The 25,820-nt window shown below is 37.3% G+C and overlaps 1 protein-coding gene across 1 annotated transcript in view; it reads right to left on the bottom strand.

Moving 5' to 3' along the window:
- Nucleotides 1–25,820, bottom strand: part of Pja2 (praja ring finger ubiquitin ligase 2) — a 72,186-nt gene that overhangs the window by 3,496 nt on the left and 42,870 nt on the right. The window contains exons 5-9 of the mRNA XM_045132424.1: nt 24,084–24,266; nt 16,768–16,953; nt 13,048–13,159; nt 3,849–3,963; nt 3,364–3,485 (exon numbers count right to left, since the gene is read on the bottom strand). Of these exons, the coding sequence (XP_044988359.1) occupies nt 3,364–3,485; nt 3,849–3,963; nt 13,048–13,159; nt 16,768–16,953; nt 24,084–24,266 (718 nt within the window). The remainder of the gene's footprint in view (nt 1–3,363; nt 3,486–3,848; nt 3,964–13,047; nt 13,160–16,767; nt 16,954–24,083; nt 24,267–25,820) is intronic.

Raw genomic sequence — 25,820 nt, 5'->3', positions numbered from 1 at the left:
TTACAATTTAAGATCTCAATTCCCCACCATCATTTATTGTGTACTTTCCATATAGAGTGGGCTTGAACAACAATATCATACAGAAGTGCCTTTCTGACTAAGGACACAGTCACGGTGTAATCTTAACCAGGTAAGAATAATAGGTAAAAGGAACTAGGATACCAACACATCCTCACACACCACTCAGTCCTTGCAAGGAATAAATGGTGAATCATCTAGCAGTGCTTGAAGCCAAGTAGGTACATAAAACATTAGGTCCTTCCACAACTACCACGGGAGTTTAAAGAAAGCTTATGTTAAGGACAAAAAGTGTCATTTTGGTTTATCTACTTAGGTCATCTAACCTTACAGATAATATGGAGGGAAGATCATATTGGACTTTGAAGCAGATGCACAGAAACATAAATACATAAGTGACCAAATCTGAAGAGAGACTACATGACAGGTCTTGAATGATAGGATAGAAAGTCCAGACTATTCCTTGGGCAAATGGTACCAATCTCATTCCACTCTAAGCCAAGGGAAGTGACATGAGCAGAACTGTATTTTAGATAATAGCTTTTGTACAGGTGAGGGAATGAAGCAGGTCACTATCACACGAGTTAAAGCAGCAAGGGTTGAATAGCTGGTGCATGGGAGTGGAAATGAACCTTACAGATACACAGGTATAGTTAAAGGTTGGTCGACCTGCATTTTCTACTTTCCCACTACTTTCGGAAAATTAATTTCTTCTATTACTCACACTACCACCACGGGTACCATGTATAAGCTTTTCAAGTTATTTCCAAGTAAATTCTGGTCTTAATGACAAATTTACTGTTATTTTTCCTATGCCAGGTGTTTTATATGATAACACATTACAACAACACATTACATTAAATATTATCTATCTTAAGTTTTATAAATACCCTGGAGATGAATTATTATTACTGTGGTATAGGTACCTATGCTGCATCAACATAATATCAAATAAATAGGCTAGACTATGATTTCCCAAATTATACTCTAAGGGAAGGGTGTGATCAAAGAAAGCAATATTTAAAATGTAACTAAGAATCCAAGAGCTGGAGGGATGGCTTAACAGTTAAGGCACTTGCCTGCAAAGCCAAAGGACCCAGGTTCAATTCCCCAGTACCCATGCAAGGCAGATGCACAAGGGGGTACATGCATTTGGAGTTCATTTGCAGTGGCTAGAAGCCCTGGTGTGCCCATTCTCTCTGCTTGCAAATAAATAAATAAAAAGAATCCAAGGTTATGCTTCAATCCAGAATCCCGGGAGGTCTCATGAGACTCAAAGTGCATACTCTTCACATGGGCAATACTCGTCAAACAGCAATCCTGTTGGCAACAGGCTATTTATTGAAGTCTGACTGGTCTTTGTAACTTGTATCATAAATTAAATTTATATTTGTAACTATTATTAATAAAGCTACCTCTTTTTCAAATTTTTGTTTATTCAAGGTAGGGTCTCACTCTAGCCTAGGCTGACCTGGCACTCCAATATTCCAGGCTGGCCTTGAACTCAAGGGGTCCTCCTAGAGTTGGGATTAAGGTTATGTACCACCACACTCAAGACCTCTACTTTTTGTTAACAGCTCTGGTCCGGTAAGATTTAGCAACCCCCCCCCCCAAAAAAAAATCATGGCCACTGACTACCTCCCATGCTCTTTGAATTATAAAACTGAATTTTACAACATTGTGTGATATGTGTATCATTTAATAAATGTTAAAAACATACTAAAAAATAAAAATCCAGAGGTACCCATTCTGTAACTTTGACCTCAACTCAAATAAACACTGTACCTCATAAAACATTTTAACATTTAACTCCAACTCTATCAAGTATTTCAGAGAAATTCTCTAAAATAATCATAAATTTAATGTGATCACAAAACAACTTTTTTGAGATAAAAGCAAGTAAATACTTTTAAAGTTCAAAAAGAAAAACATATTCAAGAAGACATGAAAAATATTAAGTGTTGGAAAACACTGTACAGCCCTTTTGGAAAAAAAAAAAGACATCTAATCCCACAAAAGTTATTATAAAGCTTAAGCAACTGGGGAAAGAGCAAACGTGTGTACTGGTGGGTGGAAATACTGGTCATGGGACTGAGGCAGAAGCAGCAGTGAGGATGAAGAACTGAGAAGAGAAGATTGCAGCAGATGAAAAATGCACATGCAATGATTTGTAAAGTACAAACTGAGTATGAACCTAACAGAGGAGCTAACAGTAACAGCCATACACATCTGATTTTATAAAGGGATGGCCAACACTTCTACACTGTATTATAGAGATTTTAAATAAGAGGTTTTATTTTTTGTTTGTTTGTTTTTGTTTTTTTCCGAGGTAGGGTCACACTCTGGTCCAGGCTGACCTGGAATTCACTATGGAGTCTCAGGGTGGCCTCGAACTCAGGGCAATCCTCCTACCTCTGCCACTGGAGTGCTGGGATTAAAGGCGTGTGCCATCATGCACAGCTTTAAGAAAGAGATTTTTTAAGAAAATGAAAGAAAGGAGGAAAACAATGAAGGAAGGAATGGGAAAAGGAAAGAAGTGTTTATAGAGAAGATGGGAAGCTGTAACCATAAGTAAAGCACCGAGAAACATTATCTGGGCATTACTGCTAACCTAGATGACAAATATCCTTTGTATAAAAAGTGGTCACAGAAAAGGCTGAGGTATTACTCAAGTAATTTTCTTCTTATTATTTATTTATTTTTTTTCAAGGTAGGGTCTCACTGTAGCTCAGACTGACCTGAAATTCATTCTATATTCTCAGGGTGGTCCCATACTTACAATGATCTTCCTACCTCTGCCTCCCAAGTGCTGGGATTAAAGGCATGTGCTGCCATGCCCGGCAATTTTCTTACTTTAAAAAAATACTTATTTATTTGAGAGACAAAACAAGACGGGGGGGGGGGGGATGGGCACACCAGGGCCTCTAGCCACTGTAAACGAACTCTAGATGCATGTGCCCCTTGTGCATCTGGCTTATATGGATCCTGGAGAATTGAATCAGAATCTTTTGGCTTTGCAGCCCAAGTGCCTTAACTGCTAAGCCATCTCCCCAGCTCTTCTTATTTCTTAAATGACTCAAGTCTACTTAAAAGTCACTGGAGGAGGTACTTCAAAGGCTATTCAGCTTCTCTCAGGCATCTTCAGTAACACAACACACAATGGCAGAACAAATGTTCACTGTTATTATAGGTGGTCTTAGAGACTTCTTCCAATACTTTTGAAAACACCAGAGTTTAGGGTTTTGAATGAAAATATGCAGCTACATGAAATCAGCATGAAGTCACTATTGCTATTGTAGAAGAAACTACAGAGTATTAATTTTAAAAAGTAAATCTAAAACTTACCTTCTGTAGCCAAATTGAAACGCAAGGTTTGTGAAAGAAATGGTGACAGGGCAACTCGGTGGCTATGTCATCCTTAATGTACTCACTGCAGCAGATTGGACAGCACTGTTCCTGACCAATAGCTGAAAACAAAAGATGATTTACATCTATCAAACACATGAATTACATTTTAATCAAAGTATAAATGGGTATATTAACTCATAGATATCAACAAGCGGACTCTGGCCCACTAATTGGCAAACAAGTCACTAACACATATGTAATTTAATAAACATTATTTGTGTATAAAACATGACTAGAAACAATTGTTTTAATCCATCACTTTATAAATTTGAAACCCATTAGTAAACATTTGCCAGCTTCTGGCTTGTGCAGAAAATCTAATGAAAATTTCTAATAGTCAAGTATTTCACCTCTTAGGTGCACTGATAATATACCTAAATATGCAATGTGCTATTCAACATTTGTGTCAACTTGGCCCTTACCAGTGTGATCTTCTAGAACAAGGGTCTCTGGAAGACCATCAATGCTTTCCTTACTAGCAGGTGGATTGGCCACCTCGACATCCACTGCAAGAGACTCTAAATGTGCCAGTGCAGTCTGGAAAATAAACAAGTTACGGTTCTTTGTTAGGAAATACTTTAAAACAGTAATGTAAAACTATTTTCAAGGCAGCTTACCAAATTATCCTCTCCACAGTCTTTTCCTGCTAGTGTCTCGCTTCTTTTAGCTCCCTTCCAAAAGGAACCACTGCCAGGATCATTAAGCGCACACAAATGCAGAAAGTTGTATTTCTTGTAAGTAAGAATTTACCCTGTCTCAGTGACCCTTCTACTTGCTCCCTACAGCTACTGTTTAGAGGACTGGCTATCCTTCCAAATTATAGGTGTGAGATCAAGAATGTGAAGAACACAAATCTTCGGAAAGACTCACTTCAGACACAGACAGTAGATGTTGAAGATATTAAAGCAATCAATTCCTTCTGGAGTGGCTGTATGGTGTATGGTCAGCATGTCCACACACCAACTCACAAATATTTCTAGGTTATATGGGTGATCAACTTCATTTAGGGGTTCAACTATCTGCACAACATTACTATCTTAGGGGTTGGGATTTAGCTCAGTGGCAGAGCACTTGCCTACCCCTGGGTTAGGTCCCTAGCACATAAAGGAGTAAAAAAAAAGTCACTGTTCTATGAAGAATAGAAAGAACATTAGATCATGACCATTCAGTGTTACTGCTCCCCTTTCTTCCAAGATGCCAACTAGAATAGAAAGGCAGACAGGCTTTGTGTCTTTTTCCTTGCCACTTACATAACTATGCATTCTTCATGTATTTGCTGCTGCTTCTGCCTGGAGCTTCCTGTACTGCCTTTAAGTCCCATCAATTCCTCAGAGACCAAGTCCTATCTCTTCCAAGGAAGCCTGTGTCCCTGATCCCAAGCCATAATGGCATTTTCCTTCTAAATTACTCAGTATTTAAGTAGTTAATATAATACAGCTTAGTTACCCATAAGTTGCACATTGTAGTAATAGCCCCATAACATCCTAGAGCTATGAAAACCCTTAGCATTAATGTATCTTAACACTTCACTGTCAAGACAACTATCACAGCTGGGCCTCCCTTTCTTGTGGGGATGCAAAATGGCATAGCAACTATAAAAAAACAGTGTAGTGATTCCTGAAAGTATCAAAAATAGAACTGCTGTGTAAACTAGCAATTCCACTTCTAGGTATACACTAAAAACAATACCTGAAAGCAGAGACCACAACAGATATCTTCACATTCATGTTGATCACAGTACTACTTAATAAAGAGCTATAGTGGGAACAAGCCAAGTGTCCATTGATCGATGAATGGGGTAAAGAAAATGTTACACATGTACACAAAAAAATCTGATTCAACCTTGTAGAACAAATATATGCTACAACATGGACAAACTCCTTAAAGACATTATGCTAAGTGAAATAAGCCAACCATAGAAAGATAAAACCTGTGTTATTCCACTGTCATGAGCTACATAAAACAGTACAATTCATACATAAAGATTACAATGGCAGAGACAAGACAGGGAGTCTTATTTTTAATAACAATGTGAATGGCACTGCACTGATTTATGTAACTAAAAAAGTTTAAGCAACAAATTTCATGTTATGTTTGTTTCACCACAATAAAAAAGCAAATGAAGTGGTCTTTCAAATGTACGAATTCTCCCTGAAAACAAATACTGTATTGTTTTGAATGACAAGTACGTTATTTTATATATGCCTAAGGTTCTAGCACAGGTACTACTATAATATAAACAAACTTATAAAAAGCATAGCCAAGTCTTTTTTTTAATTTTTATTTATTTATTTATCTGAGAGCGACAGACAGAAAGACAGATAGAGGGAGAGGGAGAGAGAGAGAATGGGCGCGCCAGGGCTTCCAGCCTCTGCAAACGAACTCCATACGCGTGCGCCCCCTTGTACATCTGGCTAACGTGGGACCTGGGGAACCGAGCCTCGAACTGGGGTCCTTAGGCTTCACAGGCAAGCGCTTAACCGCTAAGCCATCTCTCCAGCCCAAGTCTTAAGCAAACAAAGAACCATGAAAGGAAAAGGCAGAAAGGCAAGCTCAAGTTTAAAAACCTAGTAATATTAGATACCAAATTTGGGCTGGAGAAATGGCTTAGTGGTTAAAGTGCTTGCCTGCAAAGCCAAAGGACCTCAGTTCAGTTCCTCAGTACCCAAGTAACCCAGATGCACAAGGTGGCACAAGCATCTGGAATTCATTTGCAGTGGCTGGAAGCCCTGGCACGCCCATTTTCATTCTCTCTCTCTCCCTCTTTCCCTCTCTCAAGTAAATAAATAAAAATAAAATGTTAAAAAATACCGAATTTATTCTGGATTTGCAGAAGTAATGTAAAAAGAACAGTGTTGGCAGTAACTAGGTGGCTCCACGTTACTATTCATTTCTGCTCAAAGAAAGCATATCTGGCCTTTTAAGTATTCTGTTTATCAGCTAATACAATCTTAAGCCTAGTCAGTGAGGGTGCTGGGGAGACATCACAGCAGGAACATGACTTGTTTCATGGCCCCTTCGGGTATGCTGAGCACACACATCTTTTCTGGTACCTAGCTGTACTATATGGTGGCTAGCAACTTCTCCTGGAATTCATGGCAGAGTTTCCAATTAAGTTACTTCCCTGGAAACAGTTCCTTTGCTGCCCCAGTGGACAGTTATACTAAGTTCTTGAGGGCAGGTATCCAGCAAGCCCTGACAGCATAGTATCACATAAGCTATGGCTATGCCAACCGCAACAAGGTCAGCTATGGAGACGGGGAGGTAGCACTCCATCTCAGACTGAAAGCTCTTCCATAATTCTGCTCTGCCTATATTCTATAGAACTCACGTTGCTACTAATCCTTAATTATGAGGCAATGTCTTGCTATTCTATTTGCCTATTGTGGGGAACAATAATTTATGTTATTCTTGTTAACTTGTTTTCTTCTCCTTTGAACCCAGACTGAGAAGAGAACTGATACCAGTAGTCGTCCCAGGATACAAAAGTAGCAGATTTGGGGGATTGGTTTTTCTCAGGCCTCAACTGGAGCTCAGTGCTGAGCTCCTCACTCCTGAAAATGGAATGCTAGGAATGCATGCATTTTGTGGTCTCACAATCCAGGTGTCCCTGTGTGTGACTGTGATAAAGCACTCACTGTAACATGTGTCTTGGATGCAAGTTCAGGAGAAGATTGCATTGGTCTTATGGAAGCAATGATCATCTGGAAGAATTGTGATGGGGGATGCTGGGAGTGTCTTTGTGCACTTAAGAGAAAATCATCAACACAAGTATGTTAACTCAGTTCAAGAAACAGTATAGTATCCAGAACTTCCTTGACACCCTTAGAAAAATCTCCTATTCTGAAAGCGTAACACCAACTTTGTGTGGATTTCTAACCCGAAAGGAGTATTAAATTCTTAGTCCCATCAAGTTATAAAAAAATGTATCATGATTCAATTTTCATCAAAGATTGATTAAAATACAGGATTCTGAAACCTGTAGGGAGATCTTGTTCAACTCAGATGAAACTGACAATATTTAATTCCCAAGTTATTCCATACCATAGACTAGATTTTCTGTTTGAAACCTGTGGTAATTTCACTTGGAGTGTGAATCTTAGTTCTTCTATGTGTAATAATAGCTACCAGAACAACTCCCCCCCTTTTTAAAAAATGAAAGACCAAGGACACAAACTTTTCATACATAAAGGTTTGGGCTATACACTCTATGAAGTAAAGAATTATAACCAACTAAGATTCAGGCAGAAGGCAGAGAAAAGGTATTGTAGAAGAATGAAGCCACAGCCATCACTTAGGACATCATGGCCAAATACAGACACACAGACTACTAGCTTAGCATGTTTCTATTTGCTTGTGTTTAAGGGCATATGTTATATATGCTAAAACTTTGCTTCTCCTGTATTTTCCATTTCTACATCCCATTCCAATTGCTGGAAATTAACTTTGCACTTTTGTGCTTATGTAAGAGGTTAGTCAGTATGGCTGAATTGGTGAAGTAATAAGGAGGACTAAGGAAAGATAATGAACATGAGTTTTGTATCTGCTCATTTGGGGGCAAAGGTAAAACCTGATTGGCAATGCACCTCTATCTTTACTAGGTAAACTTATATATATACTACTGGATCAGAGTTCAAAGGTGTTTAGAAAAGTGTGCAGAAAAACCAGATAGAGGGATGGGCTGTTTCAGTTATCAAACTATTATTCCTCAAGCCCCAATTCACTATTTTTATCAGTTTTGAAAATGAATCTGGGCTTTTTAATAATATTTTGCCTCCTAACAGCTTTGTTTGCAAAGGATGCTGAATGACAATGCAGGAGGAAGTTTTTTTGTAAATTTTATTTGTATCTATTTTAATTAATTAATTATTTTGAGAGAAAGAGAGAGAAAGAGGAGGGAATATGTGTGTGCAGGGCCTCCAGCCACTGCAGGTGAACTCCAGGTGTATGTACCACCTTGGGCATCTGGCTCACATGGAAATGAACCTGGGTCCTTTGGCTTTGCAGACAAGTGCTTTAACTGGAAAGTCATTCCTCCAGTATAGGAATTTTGTTTTTGACCCTGTTGTGTTGCTACCCAGGGTTCGGTGTCTTTCTTTAGCACCGGCTTCTGCAGAAATAGTTTCCAGTAGCCAGCCCTTGTAATGCACATAGCCAGCAACTTCCCCAAACACCCACCCTACAGTTATGTAGCATATCAGTTACTCCTAGCATCTTCCTATAAATAGCTTTTCCTGGCATCTCAGGCTGACTTCCAGCAAATTCCAGAGAACAGCTTTCCAGCAAGTTCTGTAAGCATGGCTCCAGAGTGACTTCTCTGTCTCAGTAAGCCACAGCTGTGCCATTTCCACCAATATCTAGATTTCATCTCTTGAGTGGAGTGAGGAGTCTTCCTTTGGAGTTCTAGGTTAGCCAGCTAAGTGTAGCAGTGGTTCTTCATATTTGCTTTCTCTATGTTCTTTTACATGCCCTTCCTAAATTCTCTGTAACTTTATTACTGCTCACTAGGCAACTCCCTTGTTATGTAATATCCTTGTAGTTAATAATTCTTTGTATTAAACTTTTCTCTGTTTAATCTCATAGCAAAACTAAACATAACAGTGTACTTCTCAACACAGACCCTGCTTTTGTAATTTATGTGTACAACAAATAAACAGTAAGATGAGATACCATTTATACAGCAACTTCAAGTTAGGAGATTATTTCAGGCTGACTGTGCTTTGCTTCAGGTGTTTTTAGGTGAGTTCACTATATCTTTCTGATGATTACCTGCATATCTGCACTGGTAACAAATACCTGAAATTTCATCTATGTAAAAATAACTGCCTTGATAATGATATGTACTTAAGATGATCTGAGAACATTTGTAAACAGCAAAAGCAAAAGAGACAATAAAAATCTTAAAAAAAATGCTTCTATATCTTTAGGAAGTATAGTATATTTTCAAAATGTAGCTCAAGTATAGCCACTAAGTAGTCTAAGTGACCCACACTGAAATATAACTAGGTACATAGAGCATAATCCTTTGCTGACACAAACTTGAGTTTCTAAAGAATAAAACAGAATTTAATTTTTAAATAGTGAACATTTATAGCAAATGTTTTCATCCTACGCTGAATAACCACCACTGAATGAAAATTTATTGGCTGATGAACACTTGGCTCACTGCTGATTTGAATAAGGCCATGAATACAGACATTCAAAGTAGCTTTCCATTACTATAGCACCTATTTTATTAAGTGCTCTAACACAGTCTCACAACAGCTCATGAAACAAACTACTGGTTCCATTTTGTAGAGGAGATTTCTGAAGCTTAGAGGTTGAGAGAGTTATTCAAAGTCACACAGCTCATCTAACTCAGTAGCTCCCACTTTCCACGTGTTTATGCGCTTACTCTGCATTTCAGTGTATAAAATGTGCTCTTGTGAGTCCATACAGATTCTTCAAGGGCCCATGGCTGTGGACATTCTTAAGGGAACCAATTTCAATTATCTTTTTAAGGTAACCTTTCCTAAAGCTGATCAGCACGAGAATGCAGCTGCAATCAAAGCAACAGGCAGTTCTTGGTGCCTGCGTTCCTGTTATACAACCTTCCTCACTTAGTAAGTGAAGCACACTTCTTAGCCATACAGAGTTACAATACACATTAGTGAAGTCAACCAAAAATTAGCAACACTAAATCTTTTTAGGAGGCTCCCAATTCCTTCTTTAAAAAAAAAAAGGAAGTGGCTTAAGTGGATATATTTTTTGGCAAGTATCTCCAAAGAATTGATTGACATTGTTGTGATTAAACACTTTCCATAGTCTATTGATATGAACAAGGTTTCTCAGTCTCATACTGAAAAAGATGAAAAATTAAATTTAAGCTCAATGTGTTTCACTCTAGTATTAAACTCATAAAATAATAATGGGAAGGGGATAAACCTCCACTTCATTTTTAGTAAAAATTTATGTAAAAGTGCATCCTAATAAAAATTTCTAATTTGTTAAATTGTAACTGCTAATACAAAATTGAGTTCAGTCAGGCGGTGGCTCATACCTGTAACCCTGCACTTGAGAAGCTTAGGCAAGACAAGCAGGACTGTGGGTTTGAGGCCAGGCTGCACTACAGCGTGGCAATACCTCAAAAAATAGCAAAAAACAAAAATGAAAAAAGAGAAAAACTAACTCATTTTAAGCCAATTTTTACACTAAAATTTTTGTTATTTTTATTTATTTATTTGAGAACAACAGACAGAGAAAGAGGCAGATAGAATGAGGGAGAGAGAATGGGCGCGCCAAGGCCTCCAGCCACTGCAAACAAACTCCAGACATGTGCACCCCTTGTGCATCTGGCTAACGGGGGCCCTGGGGAGTGAGCCTCGAACCCGGGTCCTTAGGCTTCACAGGCAAGTGCTTAACCGCTAAGCCATCTCTCCAGCCCTACACGAAAAAATTTTAAGCATCTTTTTTTACAAAGAAGTATAAGCTAAGCAATGTAATCTACTTATGCCCAAACCTCTTAGATATCTACATAAACATGTGCAAGGGGATATGTTTTAAAATGCAATATATAGAAATCTGTAATGCCAGTGTCAATAAGTTAAAGATGTTTACTATCCTTAAATTTGGGAGAGAAATAAGCCTGATGTATATGGCCAGAATTTTCAACTAAAGCCATTATTTAAAGAGAAAGATAAGTCTAGTATTGGCAAAGTAAGCCAAAATGAAGGCAACTACTCAACAGGGAGGAATATAGCTACTCAGTGTACAATGACATAAAAGCATTCTGTTTGTTTTACTATTTTTGTTTCTTTTTAAAGAATGCCAGTGTTATATCTGAAAGGAAAAATCTCGTTATTTTAGTTTTATCTTTTAAGATAATTAAATATATACATAGTAGACGTGGAAAAAATTCTAGAGTGGCAGGAAAATGGAACGAGACTGACTTTCTAGGTGTAGACTATCTCAATCACAGTCAATAAAGCAGAGTACTAACATGTGAATGTGTTACAGCTGTGAAAAGGGAGAGGGCTTAAGCTATTAATCAGACAGGATGGAGAAGTCACAATGCCTTGCACAGGACACCGCGGCTGGGACTTTCACTAGAGGAAGGACACAAGGTACCAGGCTGGAAGTTTCCAGGCACACTAGGTTCTCTTTCGCTTCTTATCTTTTATTCACTCTGCTAGTGATTCTACACAGCATGACCTGCCATGACCAATCTTTCCAGCTCTACTTTCTACATACTATCTTTGTAATAAATAGTAAAATTTTCGCATATTTTCAAAGACATCCCCATATTACAGGAATCAAAATCTATTAGAAAAATAAATATGTTTAAACATTGTGAAACCAAACTCAAGAATGTATTATACTTTATTGTGGGCCCTAAAAAGTTAGAGAACTTGTAAAAGTATATAATTTTAATGCTTTTGTTACGTCTCGCGTGCCAGTTATCACACTGTGTACATGTGAGAAGTTGGGAAAGCAGGTTTCATAATTGGGCAGAGGCCCTCTGTGTATCCTATTTTGTGATGTTGCTTTTCTCCCAGGGTATATTTCTGCCATAGTACCTCTGAGTAGAATGTATACAGCATAACTAAAAGCAATGCTCTCTATACAAGACTACACATATGCACAAAAAGGGATTTCAAAGCAGAACTAATGAAAGTGCATGTGTAGATTGCTCCATCTACATACAGAGCTTCTAATTTATTAAATCTAAAGTGGACTAGATAATATGTTGTCATAATGCTTCTACAAATTCTTTCTTATTAATCTTTGTTTTCTTGGCCTCATACTCTGTTATTACTGTTGCACTAGCGTGAATTCACTTCATGAACAGTGATTTAGAGAGACTTTTCATAACAAATCCACTATGAGTTTCCAAATGTAATATTTGGGCTTATAATCATGGGCAAATATGTTTCAGAAAAAGATTTTATGGACTGGAGAGATGGTTTAGTGGTTAAGGCGCTTGCCTGCAAAGCCAAGGGACCCAGGTTCAATTCCCCAGGACCCACATAAGCCAGATGGACATGGTGGCACATATGTCTGGAGTTTGTTTGCAGCGGCTGATAGCCCTGGCACACCCATTCTTTCTCTTTATCTACCTCTCTCCTCTCTCAAACAAACAAAAATAAAATAAGTAAGTTTTTATGATCAGTCAGATAATGAAATTAAGGCAACAGAAATAGTTAGCAAATGTACCAAATTCATGAAAGTGTCTGTATATATCTTGGGATTAGGAGGTGCATTTTCTAGCTGAAGTAGCAAGATACTATTTGGGAGATCCAAAGATTAGATTTGTAATATACCTTTAAATAGCACCAATTTCATTTCACAAAATATCTTGATGTGGATACACACACACACACATATATATTAGACTCTCATACCTACATCATTCAATACAGTGTAAGCAAACCATTTTCCATTCTAAAGAAAAATATTGCAACTTGATTACTAGCATGGCATCAAGTACATAGACTAGTGACAATCACTGTTTTAGAACTTCTTACTAAATGGTTGAGAAAAATACATTCTCTTCAGAGTTAAAAAAAGAAACTTTAAAATCTTTAACCTGTATCATTTTGTACTATCAACTTTATATGTAGGGATTAGAGTTAGGAAAAATACCTCCATAGCCTGGGCCAAGCGTTCTTCTAGTGCCATGTATGTGAGGAACTGAGGATCCACATAAGAAATAGCTTCAGCAACTCCTAGTCCATCAGCAAAGCCATCAAACAGGCTGAAAAACATGAAGTTTATAACTGCCATTTCAGAAATATTATGTTGAGGATAATTTTGTTACCATGCTGATAGGTCAGTGTAACTCTTACATGCAAAAAACCTTAGAACATTTCAACATAAACCTAATGGACTGAGGAGCAGGAATAATCCAACAGAAAACTGCTAAGCATAAGGAGTTAAAATAACAATATTTCTGTACAATCTGCTATAATCACTGCATAAAATTTGTAGAAAAATTCTACCTGTATGTTTCTAACCCAAAAGAGAATTTTCTCCTTGTATTATTGCCCCTTTAGTTTGTTTAGATTCCAATCTGAGTACAGGTGAAAATGAGAAGGAAAATTACCATATTAAAATTCTATCATAGTCAAGATCTCATTTCTTTTCTCACTTTGTACTATATAATTACTTAAACAGTTTCTCAAGCCCTTCTCATTAATCTCTTCTCCAAGTATGCTAAGAATTAGACCTCCTTCACTAGTAGCTAGGACATTATTTTTCTCTAAACTGTTTGTTTTTATTATTTCTCTTTTCTAAAGGACTACAGGACCTTGAAGAAAAATGTAACTGGCTACTGTTAATCCCCTTCCTCTAGCCCTAGACAGGTAAATTACTCCTCTTTGAAATGCTAAATATTTCAAATATTTAGAAACTCCAGGAATGTCCTTGTGGTACCCTTTCTCTAATCTTGCTACCTTTCTTTATCTCCTCTGCAGGACATTTCTAAATCTTTATTCAACTCCAAATTCCTAGAACTCCTGACCTATGTTTCTAGTTGTTTATAGAGTACCTCATAAATCCAAGCTAGCCAGAATGGCTGACTTTCCTATCCCATCAGCATATGAATATCATTCTCAGAAATATCCAGTTACATAAGTCAGCTCAAAATAGTGTCAGTGTCAGCGAGCATGACATCATTAAAAATTTTAAAACTGCAGAAAGAGCTATAATAGTGATTCTTATGAAGAATACATTAGATAAGTAGTACTGAAAATCATCAAGTATCACATGTTCACAGAATGTTCTTATACAATCACACATTTTAGAATACTAAGAATTACTGTCAGGCATGGTAGCATACACCCTTAATCCCAGCACTCAGGCGGGAGGCAGAGGTAGGAGGATTGCCATTGAGTTTGGGGCCACCCTGAGACTACACAGTGTATTCCAGGCCAGCCTCAGCTAGACCAAGACCCTACTTCGAAAAAAAAACAAAACAAAAATGCTAGAGCTGAGCTGAAAACCTCTTGTGTAGGCCAGCTAGCTGTCAGGTAGAAAAAGCTATGCTCTCATGCAGCTCCATGGGAAAGAAGTCACCAGTGGAAATAAACCATAGTGGACACTATAAGCCTTAAGTTTGGCCAACCAGGCCAAATGAGCCAACAGGTGCAATAGTGGCACATATTTTATGGGGAAACCAGTCGCTCTCTAATTGGATTGGAGGCCTGCTCCATGGGAGGGAATACACGTTTAATAACTGAAAACCTATGATGGTGGAGGTCATAAGCCCTAGGGGTGTAATGCCTGCTGGTGTCTGGCTAAGTGCATATATTATGCTCACCAAACTACCCGGTAAGCACTTAATGTTCATACCCATGTATCAATGCTACTCTCACTTTTGGTTACAGAAGCTTATCTTTTCAGATGGCAGTTACTTTGAGATAACTCTAAAGATACCATCTTGCTGAAGAAGTGACAAAGGAGTGCTCAGCCCTGAATTATCTCTATTACACCTTCCAAGACTCAGGGCCAATTGCAGAAGAGGTGGTGGAAAGAATGATTTCCTTGGAATTCCTAGTAGCAGTATACTTAGATCAGTATTTGTAAGTCTCTGTCATTTGATTGCCCTCCAAAAAGACCACTTGATGTCACAGTAATAATAGTAGGAAGCACTTCCTCCATACTTCCCTGTAGTTATCTTCACTATGTACAACATTTGCAGATATTATGATTACTTTTGTCAATATTTTAACTGTAATATGATAGACCAGTAAAGTTTCCTTCTGTACTCCTTTGATTAAAAAAAGAAGAAGAATTACTAATCTACCCACCCTTACCCTTCCAAGACTGCAACTCCTTCATCTAACAATAAAATTTAATGCAAAGAAACACCCTAGAACTAGTCAAATAGGGACATAACTGAGCTACAAAAACAAAACAAAACAAACCAATGAATCAGGGCTGTTTCTCTTCATCTACAAAATAAAACTGAGTAGGTATACAGAGATGCTAAGCACAGAGATAGCACCACTGTAGACATTCAAAAACCATTAGAAAACAATCCCACCATACAGAAAAGAAACTTTTCCAAGGTGTAATGGGTCAGTGTGGGAAGTTGTATTTGACTAGAACTTCTGGGAGATAATAGTCCTACTTAAAACTGTGACCTCTGTGATGTATTTTTATCTTCTAAAACAACAAAAACTTGTTAATTTCCAGAAAAAAATCCATACAAATCACTGAAGTAAATTACCTCCCAGTAAGCAAACCTAGACACAGAGAGCATGATCTAGTTGTAATTAGGCCACTATAGAACAATCAGTGGTAAAAAGTCTAGTATTGAGATGGCAGTCACTGAAGTTCTTAATGTTTCAGACAAGAAACACTAATGGATACTAAGCCTAGTCAATAAAAGATTAATAGTTTGAGCCAGGCGTGGTGGCGCACGCCTTTAATCCCAGCACTCGGGAGGCAGAGGTAGGAGGATCACCGTGAGTTCGAGGCCACCCTGAGAATACATAGTGAATTCCAGGTCAGCCTGAGCCAGAGTGAGACCCTACCTCGAAAAACCAAAAAAAAAAAAAAAAAAAAAAGATTAATAGTTTGAGAAGAACCAGGTTACCTACAGTCTCAAAGCATGTTCTCATTAGGTACCTATTCATCAATGTGTGTGTGGCGGGGGGGGGGGGGGGATGACAACTGGATAAAACAAAATCTGAAAGATTATAACCAAATGCTCAAAATTACAATCACTATTATCAATAGTCTACCACCACGTGCTTTCTGATGTGTACTAAAGACAAAATGGTGTTGCTGCTAAAAACTTAATTCTGTGCCATCAGACCAAATACAATGCAAGGATACTGTGTAAAGCAAATGGCTTTTCAAAACTTTTTACTTTTAAAAACTTGACAGTCACTGACACTACCTGCACAAGACCTGCATAATAGGAGGGGGGAAAACGACATCAAAAAGAAGAGAGACTAATTGGAAATTAGGGATTTAGTGGACAGAGGATTTGAGAGGGGATTGTGATAATGTTTATATTGTCTATACTTATGGAGGTTTTCAATAAAAAGCTAAAGAAATGACTTTTTAGGTACTACAGGACACAATGCAAAATTTAAAAAAAAACTACCCTCCTCCATGTATAAATTGCTACTAGTAATTAAGGTGAACTTCAAGAGACAAAAGTCTAAGAAGAGGCTTCCCAATGGAGGAAATAAAGTATCCATGTAAAAAGTGATTACATTTCATAGCTTTGATGAAGACTAATAGATGGGAAAATCAAGAGTGTTTCTCACCCATCAGATTCAGTTCCCATCATTCTGAATCATGAACAAATTCCAGTAAATGAGGAAGATGCAGTAACACTAGGCCACATACCTCCAGTCTACATCTAAGTCTTCACTCACACTGGAGTCATCCTCAAGATTATTGTTGCCATCCAACATGAAAGCTTCTGGCTGGGCAAACTCATTGGCAGGTTCATTTCCTTCATCACTGCTACTTTCATTGACTTCATTGTACTGTAACCAAGGAATTTCTCCCTCTTCCAAGGATGTCTGCTCCCTAATTTAAACAATTTAAAGGAAAAAAATTACTTTAAAACACATCAACTTTAAAAAATATAATTCTATTAGGTTCAAGAGAACTGTATTTTTTGAGTTTAAACTCTTAGTGTTTATGATTCCAAATAACAGCTTTCCTTAACTGCAAAATTATTTGAACAGCAAACAAATTTGTTATAAAGCCACATGTGCTTACAAACAGTTTCTAACAGGGGTGGAGAGATGGCTAAGTGGATAAAGGCACTTGTTTAAAATGCCTGCAGGCTTGGGATCGAGTCCCCAGCACCCATGTAAAGCCAGATGCACAAGGCTGTGCATGTGTGTGGAGTTTGTTTGCAGGGGCAGGAGACCCTGGCGTGTTCATTCTCTCCCTCCCCATCTTTCTTCCAGCTCCCTGTCAAAGCATATATAAAAAAAATAGTTCCTAGTTATGCAGGGAGATACTGATTTGATTTATAAATTATGTGTATTCATGTATTTCCTTTTCTTTAGGATTTTTTTTAAATCCATCTTAGGACTACTTGTTTTGGTTTTGACTCTTGGAATACATAAGCATTTCTATCTTAAGCAGCTCTTAAATATATGAAGAAAAGTTCCACATCATGTCAAATAAATTAAATGTATTTATTTATCTTACATTTCATAGATGCATACATTTTGATTATTTATGGAGTAGGAATGCTCTTCCTCCTGATTTTCACATTGCTATATCCTTTTTAGTATTTATATTAGGTTGCATGTCACCTCCTCAGAGAGGTGTTTCTTTGTACCTTTCCATGTACTGGCTGCCACTCTGCTTATGTAAATTACAGAATTGATTTTTATTTTAATTTACTTGCTTATTATTAGCTATACCAACTAGAACATAATTCACAGACACAGAGATATAAGTCAATGGTACAGATCAAGAGAGGAAGGAGATAAAGCAACATTTCAAAATAGGAAGAGAACTAGCCAATAAGTTAAGTAATACAGTGACAAGTAGACTATAATCCCTATGTCACTACTTGCTCTTAAATAAACCTGCAATACTATTTTGAAATGCAAGTGCATCTATACCACACCACCAACAAAACAAATACTGAATAATCATGATGGAAAATTTAAAATCATATGCCATTCTAAGCACAATGAAAAACCTTGAAGCCACAAATAAATGGTTACATTTCATTATATACACACTTAACAGTAGAAACAGCATAAAATTCGCCAGAAAGCTCAAATTGAAAAAAAAAAAAAACACCCAACATATAAAAGGCATAACTGAGCCAGGCGTGGTGATGCACGCCTTTAATCCCACCGCTCGGGAGGCCAGAGGTAGAAGGATCATTGTGAGTTCAAGGCCAGCCTGAGACTACAGAGTGAATTCCAGGTCAGCCTGAACTAGAGTGGGACTCTACCTCTAAAAACCAGAAAAAAAAGGCATAAATGTAAACTAAACATAAACCAAAAAGTTGCAAAATTCCACTTTGTTCTAGGTATTTGTCAGTATCTTCTCAGTTCTCAAATTTAGTTTTCTTTTTGACCTACTCATGCTTTATTTCAGTAGTATATGTGTTTTTATTTTCTTGCTCACTTTTGTTGCTTTTATTAATCTTTTCAACTATCAACAACAGACCTCTTAGAGTTTCTCTACTGTAACTGTTCTGTAATTATTCAATATTCTTATCTTTCCTAGTTTGAATTCTAGTCTAATTATTTTTTTGTTGCTTCTAATATTCCTTTATTTGAGACAGGGTTTTACTCTGTAACCCAAATTGGTCTTAAAACTTGCAACAATCCTCCTGCTCTGGTCTCTTGAATGCTATGATTACAGGCATATGCCCCACAACTGACTTACCTTTTGAAGTTAAATGCACAGTGCACCCACTAGTAGCATTTTTTAACATAAGCATTTATGTTCATAAATTTCTCATTAAATATCAATTTCACTTTATCTCTCAAATTTTGAATAGTAGTAATTTTATTATTACATTGGAAGCATTTTAAATTTCTATTATTATTTCCTTAATTTCCTACTGCATAAATGAAATGTGTGGATATCTTTTTAATTGTCATACAAAAAAAATTCTAGTAAATGGCTTAGCAGTTAAGGCAGTTGCCTGCAAAGCCTAAGGACCCCGGTTCAGTTCACCCAGGACCCACATCAGTCAGATGTACAAGGGGGCTCATGAGTCTGGAGCTCGTTTGCAGTGGCTAGAGGCCCTGGCATGCCCATTCTCTCTCTCACTTCTCTCTGCCTCTTCCTCTCTCTTAAATATATAAATAAGATATATCTTTAAAAAAATTATATTTTGGGGTCTGGAGAGAAGGCTCGACAGTTAAGGAACTTGCCTGTAAAGCCCAAAGAACAAGGTACAATTCCCCAATACCCATGTAAAGCCAAATGCACAATGTGGCACGTGCAGCTGGAGTTCGTTTGCAGCAGATGGAGGCCCCAGCATGACTATTATCTCTGTCTGTTCTCTTCCATCTCTATGCTTGCAAATACATGAATACATTAAAAAAAAAAACCTTCTATTTTAGTTATGTACTTCCAAGTTACTTGTATTATGGCTAGATAAAACAGACTTCAGGATACTGATTCCATATAAAGTGTTAATCGGTGCTTCACAGTCTAGTACATGTCTGCATTTTACAACTTCTCCATATATAGTTGTGGAACTCCACTGGGCGCAGTCTTTATTAAACACATGTTTAAGTCACTCCAATCTGCTAAAGGGAGAAAAAATGTTTAATATCCATGAATTATTATTGAGATAAGATGTGTAAAACTTTGTAGCACTGTAAATCTGTGAATATTATCCATGTAGTTTGGTTAAACTTTGGTTTGTATAATTTGACTATGTCAAGTACAATCAAGTTTAGAACTGCTACATGCCATTAGTAAACCGGGCTTGTTACCACTACTAACAACTTTATCACTTCTAATAATGGCTTTTTACTGGCGAATTTATTTATTTATAAATGTTAATATAAGTGTTTTTTTTTTAACTCTTCACCATGAAAGTTTCTATATAGTTGTGCTCTATGCACATCTATAAACAGTATTAATTTTGCACAAATCCACTGGTATACAAGCAAAAATAAGTTAACTTATATTTATTATAACTACTGACCTCAGGGCTCATTCTTTTTTTTTTTAATTTTTTTTTAATTTCTTTATTTGAGAGCGACAGACACAGAGAGAGAGAGAGAGAGAGAGAGAGAGAGAGAGAGGGGGGGGGGGAGAATGGGTGTGCCAGGGCTTCCAGCCTCTGCAAACGAACTCCAGACGCGTGCGCCCCCTTGTGCATCTGGCAAACGTGGGACCTGGGGAACGAGCCTTGAACCGGGATCCTTAGGCTTCACAGGCAAGCGCTTAACTGCTAAGCCATCTCTCCAGCCCAAGGGCTCATTCTTTATAGTCTATCTTTGAAATCTATACTAATTTTCCTTTTCTATACTTTCTCCTTCTTAAATGTGCATTTTTTTAGAAAGAGAGAGCAAGAATTGATGCTCCAGGGCCTCAGCCACTACAATCAAACTCTAGATGATTGCACCACCTAGTGGGCATGTGCAACCTTGCACTTACCTCACCTTTGTGCATCTGGCTTATGTGGGAATCTGGAGAGAGAGAGAACATGGGTCCTTAGGCTTCAGAGGCAAGCACCTTAACCATCCCAGCCATCTCTCCAGCCTTAAATGTACTTTTTTATGTCCTCTTTTCCCCTATACTGGTCCCTAATACACATATTTCATTTTTCTTATCATAATGGTTATTTCAAGTTAAGTAATACTGTAGATTCTTCTCTAATCTATTTAAAAAATGTTACTTTCAAATGCTAATAAAAACTTTAAAAAAAAATAAAAAAAATGTTGCTTTCTAGTATTTAGTTTTGTCCGTTCCCACACTTAAAACCAAAAGGGCGTGGAGAGATGGTTCAGCGGCTAAGGAGTTTGCCTGTAAAGCCTAACGACCGGAGTTTGATTCCCTAGCACCCACATAAAGCCATATGCACAAAGTGGTACATGCATCTGAAGTCCATTTGCAGCAGCTGGAGGCCCTGGCACACCCATTCTCTTTGTCTATCTCTCTTCTATCTCTCCCTGCTTGCAAATAAATAAAAATATTTAAAAATTTTACCAAATTATATTATTGAGGAATAGCCAGTGTCTCCTAAATGTGTTCCATTGATTTTTAGGTATCTTGGCATTTAACTTCAAGCAGGGACATTCTTTCAAATTTGAAACCTATCCTGTTCATCATCTATAGTGCCTATTTAACTGGCACTTAAAAACTTCAAAATGAGTTCCTACTTTCTAACTTCCACCTAATTCTCAAGGTGAAAATGCAAGCCATGACTAATTCTTCATTCTCCCTCATCTCACACCCACTCTATCCTAGTATTTAAAATTTCAAAAAACTCCTCAAGCTGGTTTTTTTTTTTTGGTGGCAGTTTTAATCAAACCTAGGGTTATGTTCATGCTGCAAGCACTCTACCACAGAGGCTACAGCCTCAGCCCTCAAACTTGTTTTCTCAACACCATCACCACTACTCTAACACCTAAGTCATCATCATTTTGTTTTTGTTGTTGTTTGTTTTGTTTTGTTTTTCAAGGTAGGGTCTGACTCTACCCCAGGATGACCTGGAATTCACTCTGTATTCTAAGGGAGGCCTCGAACTCATGGTGATCCTCCTACCTCTGCCTCTAGAGTACTGGGATTAAAGGCGTGTGCCACCATGCCCAGCTTTTATCATCATTCTTAAAACTCTTTCTAATTCAATCAATTCTCTACTTAAAAACCTCAGCCACCTGCCTATTATATATCATAAATAAAAATATCACTCTGTTTATTCAGCTCTACCACCTTCACCAAACCCTTTCCCCTTTGGTATTTCTATTCTTACCTCTTGTCTACAAAGCTCTTCTGTAACCATCATTTTTTGTATTTTAAATCTCAACTGAACAACTAATTTCTGAGGCATCTTCTCTGATGACCTTAATTAAAAGTTCATTATATACTTCTGTTTATCACATGTCTATTCTCTTCACAGTAAATATCAAAGTCCACACTTTGTGTTTTTTATCTTCCTTATTACCTGACTAGATGTTCTTATAGAGCTAATATGAACCTGGACATTTATATAGGTTGAGAAGTACACATTTCAGTATTAGTCCAAGAATATGTAATTGATAAAAATATATCCCAGAAGATTAAAATTTAGAACCAAAGCCAGGTGTGGTGGTGCCTGCCTTTAATCCCAGCACTCGGAGCACAACATAAAAGTCCTATGTAAACTAATACTAAAAAAAAATTATTATTTAACCATGCCTATATGAATCATATATGGTTTATTTCAAAAGCATGTACTTATTAACAAATCTAATATAATAGTACCTTATGATCACCAGGTCAAAAAGAAAAAATAGTTTTCATTTTTATGCTGGAAAGTCTTTAATAAAGCTCAATAGGCTTTCTTTTTCTTTTCTTTTTTTGGTATTTCTTTAGTGTGATCTTAAAAAAAAAAAAAGATGTTTTCCTCTAAAGTAAGAAAGGAAATTGTGTGGGCTGGAAAGATGGCTCAGCAGTTAAGGAACTTGCCTGCAAAGCCTAACAACCCAAGTTCGATTCCCTAGTGCCCACATATAGCCAGATGCAGAAAGTTGCACATGTATCTGGAGTTTGTTTGCAGTGGCTAGAGGCCCTGGCATGTCCATTCTATCTGTCTCTTCCCTCTCTGTTTGCAAATAAATAAACAAGAAGAAATTTTAGGCTGTAGAGATGGATCAGTGATTAAAGGTGCTTGTTTGCAAAGCTTTAACACCTGGGTTCAATTTCCCAGTACTCATGTAAAGCCAGATGCACAAAGTGGCATGTTCATTTGGAAGTTCATTTACAAGAGCAAGAGGCCCTGGCACATTCACCATTTCTTTCTTCCTCTCTCACAAATAAACATGTTACAAAAGGAGATTGGGGTAAGGGGACACTCTCTCTACTCTTGTTCAATTAGTGCTTAAAGTGCTAGAGTAAGTCCAGATAAAACATTAAAAAAGAAAGAAACCAAATTATTCCTGGTTGCAGAAAATATGATCCCATGTTTAAAATACTACCAAAAAAAAATCACAGATTTGATAAGCACTTTTATGGAAGTAGACAAAAACATACAATATCAGAATTTTTTTTTATGTGTCAATAAATGAACTTTCTGAGAGAGAAATCAAGGGAGGAAGATCACATTTACAATAGTCTCAAATGAAACAGAAAAAAAGTCAAGAGACAGAGATCAAGATACAGAGACAGACAGACAGACATAGACAAATCAACCTAAAAGCTGTAATCAATTTCCAGCCACCATGGTTTCTGTAAATAAATTTTGTTGAAACACAGTGATACCAATTCATTTATATATTGCCTATGGCAGCTTTTATGCTACAACACAGAGCTGAGAACCTACCACAGAACTAGCACACAAAGCCAAAAGTATTTATCATTTAGTCCTTTACAATGTAAACTTCATAGTCCTTGAACCAGGAGTATTCTCTACTCAAGAGAAACCAGAGATACTATGAGAATTACAGATATTCTAGAGATAAAAATCAGTTCAATTAAACAAGAATTTTGCAACTTCAATGTTTGCCACTGCCCCCATTTCTGTGAATGAAACCTGTTTTCCTTGGCAATTACCTTTACTATACAAAATGGCAACTCTAATTCAATTATTCTTTTTAAAAGAATGGGTGTGCCAGAACCCCTTACTTCTGTGAATGAACTCCACATGTGCCACTTTGTGCATCTGGTCTCATGTAGGTACTGGGGAATTAAATCCAGGCCAGCAGGCTTTGTGAGTACCTTTAACCAATCATCTCTCCAGCCCAAATTCAATTATTTTTCATTCAACTAAAATGACCTTTTAAATGCCCAAATTTCCCTTATAACGCAAAAGCATATGAAAGCATAGATAATTACTTCATAGAAAACACTGTAATTGGAATATTTTGAATTATAATACCAAAAGCATTACGTAAGACCTACTGGTTTCTAAAAGGGGCTTATAATATAAATGCAATTAATAGCACATCTAATATTTGAATGTTATGTATGCCATTCTTGTACGTTACACATAAAAACAAATATACCTCACATACCCTTCATGAAGAGACAACTCTTGGTTTTCTTCAGGGCCACTACTATCACTCTGTAGTTCAGGTTCATTCTCATCTTTTCCTGGCAGAGTTTCCCAGCTTTCATCACTTGAGGACTGATCCTTTTCTGTACCAGAAAATCGGTGAGGCAGAGAAGCAGACCATTCCCCATCACTGCATTCTGAACTGCAAATCAGAACAGAAATAAACTATCATTACCTTCCCCATTAACAGACATTATAGATGGGCTAGATTTATTTTTAAAAACAAATACAGAAACAGGAAGATTCAGCAGAATAGAACTCTGTTAAATGATCATGACATATGGTAAGTTATTGAATATCACTTTGTATTTTCTTTTACCAAGGTACATAATTCAAGGTAGTTACATAGGGGTTTGCCATAGCTTATCAGTTCTACATAAAATTTTAATGCAATTTGAGAATCATAGTTCGTATCTGCAATAAATAAGATTCATTACTCACCTGATCTAAATAAAGTTGCTTAATTACATACTGATCCTCGGGAAAAAAGTTTGCAGATATTATATACTATTATTACTCATATATAACTCACTTTTAAGAAGAAATTTTAAAAAATATTTTATTTTTTTGCAAGTGGAGAGAGAGAGAGAGAACATGGGCGTACTAGGACCTCTAGCCACTGCAAATGAATTCCAGATGCATGCACTGCTCTGCTCATTTGGCTTTCATGGGTACTGGGGAATTGAACTTAGGTCATTAGGCTTGGCAGGCCAGTGGTAAGGAGAAAATTTTAAAAGCTAATTCCCACCCTGGGTACCACACTAGGCTTTTATAACCACTAACTACCCATTGAACATTTTGAGGCTCTTCTGCCTTCCTTTCAAAGTATATGTTATTCAAATTATATATTTTATTTTTATTATGAAGAGTCACCTGCTAGATAAGTCCCTTTGTTTCCTATCCAATAAATATAGTATCACGACGTTCTCATGTTGGAAACTCTCCAACTCTTTCCTAATTTCCCAAATTCCAACTTTTTATTTTCTATTCTTTCTGCTTGATGGAACTCATATCCTAGCCCCTACCCATTTCTACTAAAACAAACAGCAGCAAATAATACCTGTTTTAAGTTGCTTTTTTTGGAAGTTGTGTTTATGTGTAATGTGTAAGGGAGTGCCAGTGTGTTGGTCAGGAGAAGTTCAGGTTGTACGCCTTGCTTTCCTTGTTTGACACAGGGCCCCTTGTTTGCTGCTAAAAATGCCAGGCTAGTTGGGATTACAGACCTGTGTTTATATTTGCTTAACACGGATTCTAGGGTTATGAACTCTGGTCATTAGGTTGTGCAGAAACATTTTTAGCCACTAAGCCAAGTGACTTTCTGTAAGCCTAGAACTATATAGCCAGTTACCAATTGGTCTCCCTAAATTTAATCCCACCTCCCTCAACTAAATTAAAAAATACATTCTGGGGCTGGAGGGATGGTTTAGCAGTTAAGGTGTTTGTCTGTGAGACCTAAGGATCCATGTTCAACCTCTCTCCAGATCACACGCAAACCAGATACACAAACGTGACACAAGGGCAAGGTTGCACATGTGCACTAAGTGGCGCAAGCGTCTGGAGTTCGATTCTAATGGCTGAGACCCTGGCACGGCAATACCCTCTCTCTAAGAAGTACTTTTTAAAGAATGCATTCTGAATATCACCATCATTTCAATTTATATTAAATTGTACATTTATAGTATCATTCTGTGGTGGT

The sequence above is a fragment of the Jaculus jaculus genome, chromosome 13 (genome assembly GCF_020740685.1).
Source record: "Jaculus jaculus isolate mJacJac1 chromosome 13, mJacJac1.mat.Y.cur, whole genome shotgun sequence".
Lineage (NCBI taxonomy): Eukaryota > Metazoa > Chordata > Mammalia > Rodentia > Dipodidae > Jaculus > Jaculus jaculus.
Note: the sequence above shows the minus strand (reverse complement) of the source record. Positions and strands in the feature narration are given on the sequence as shown.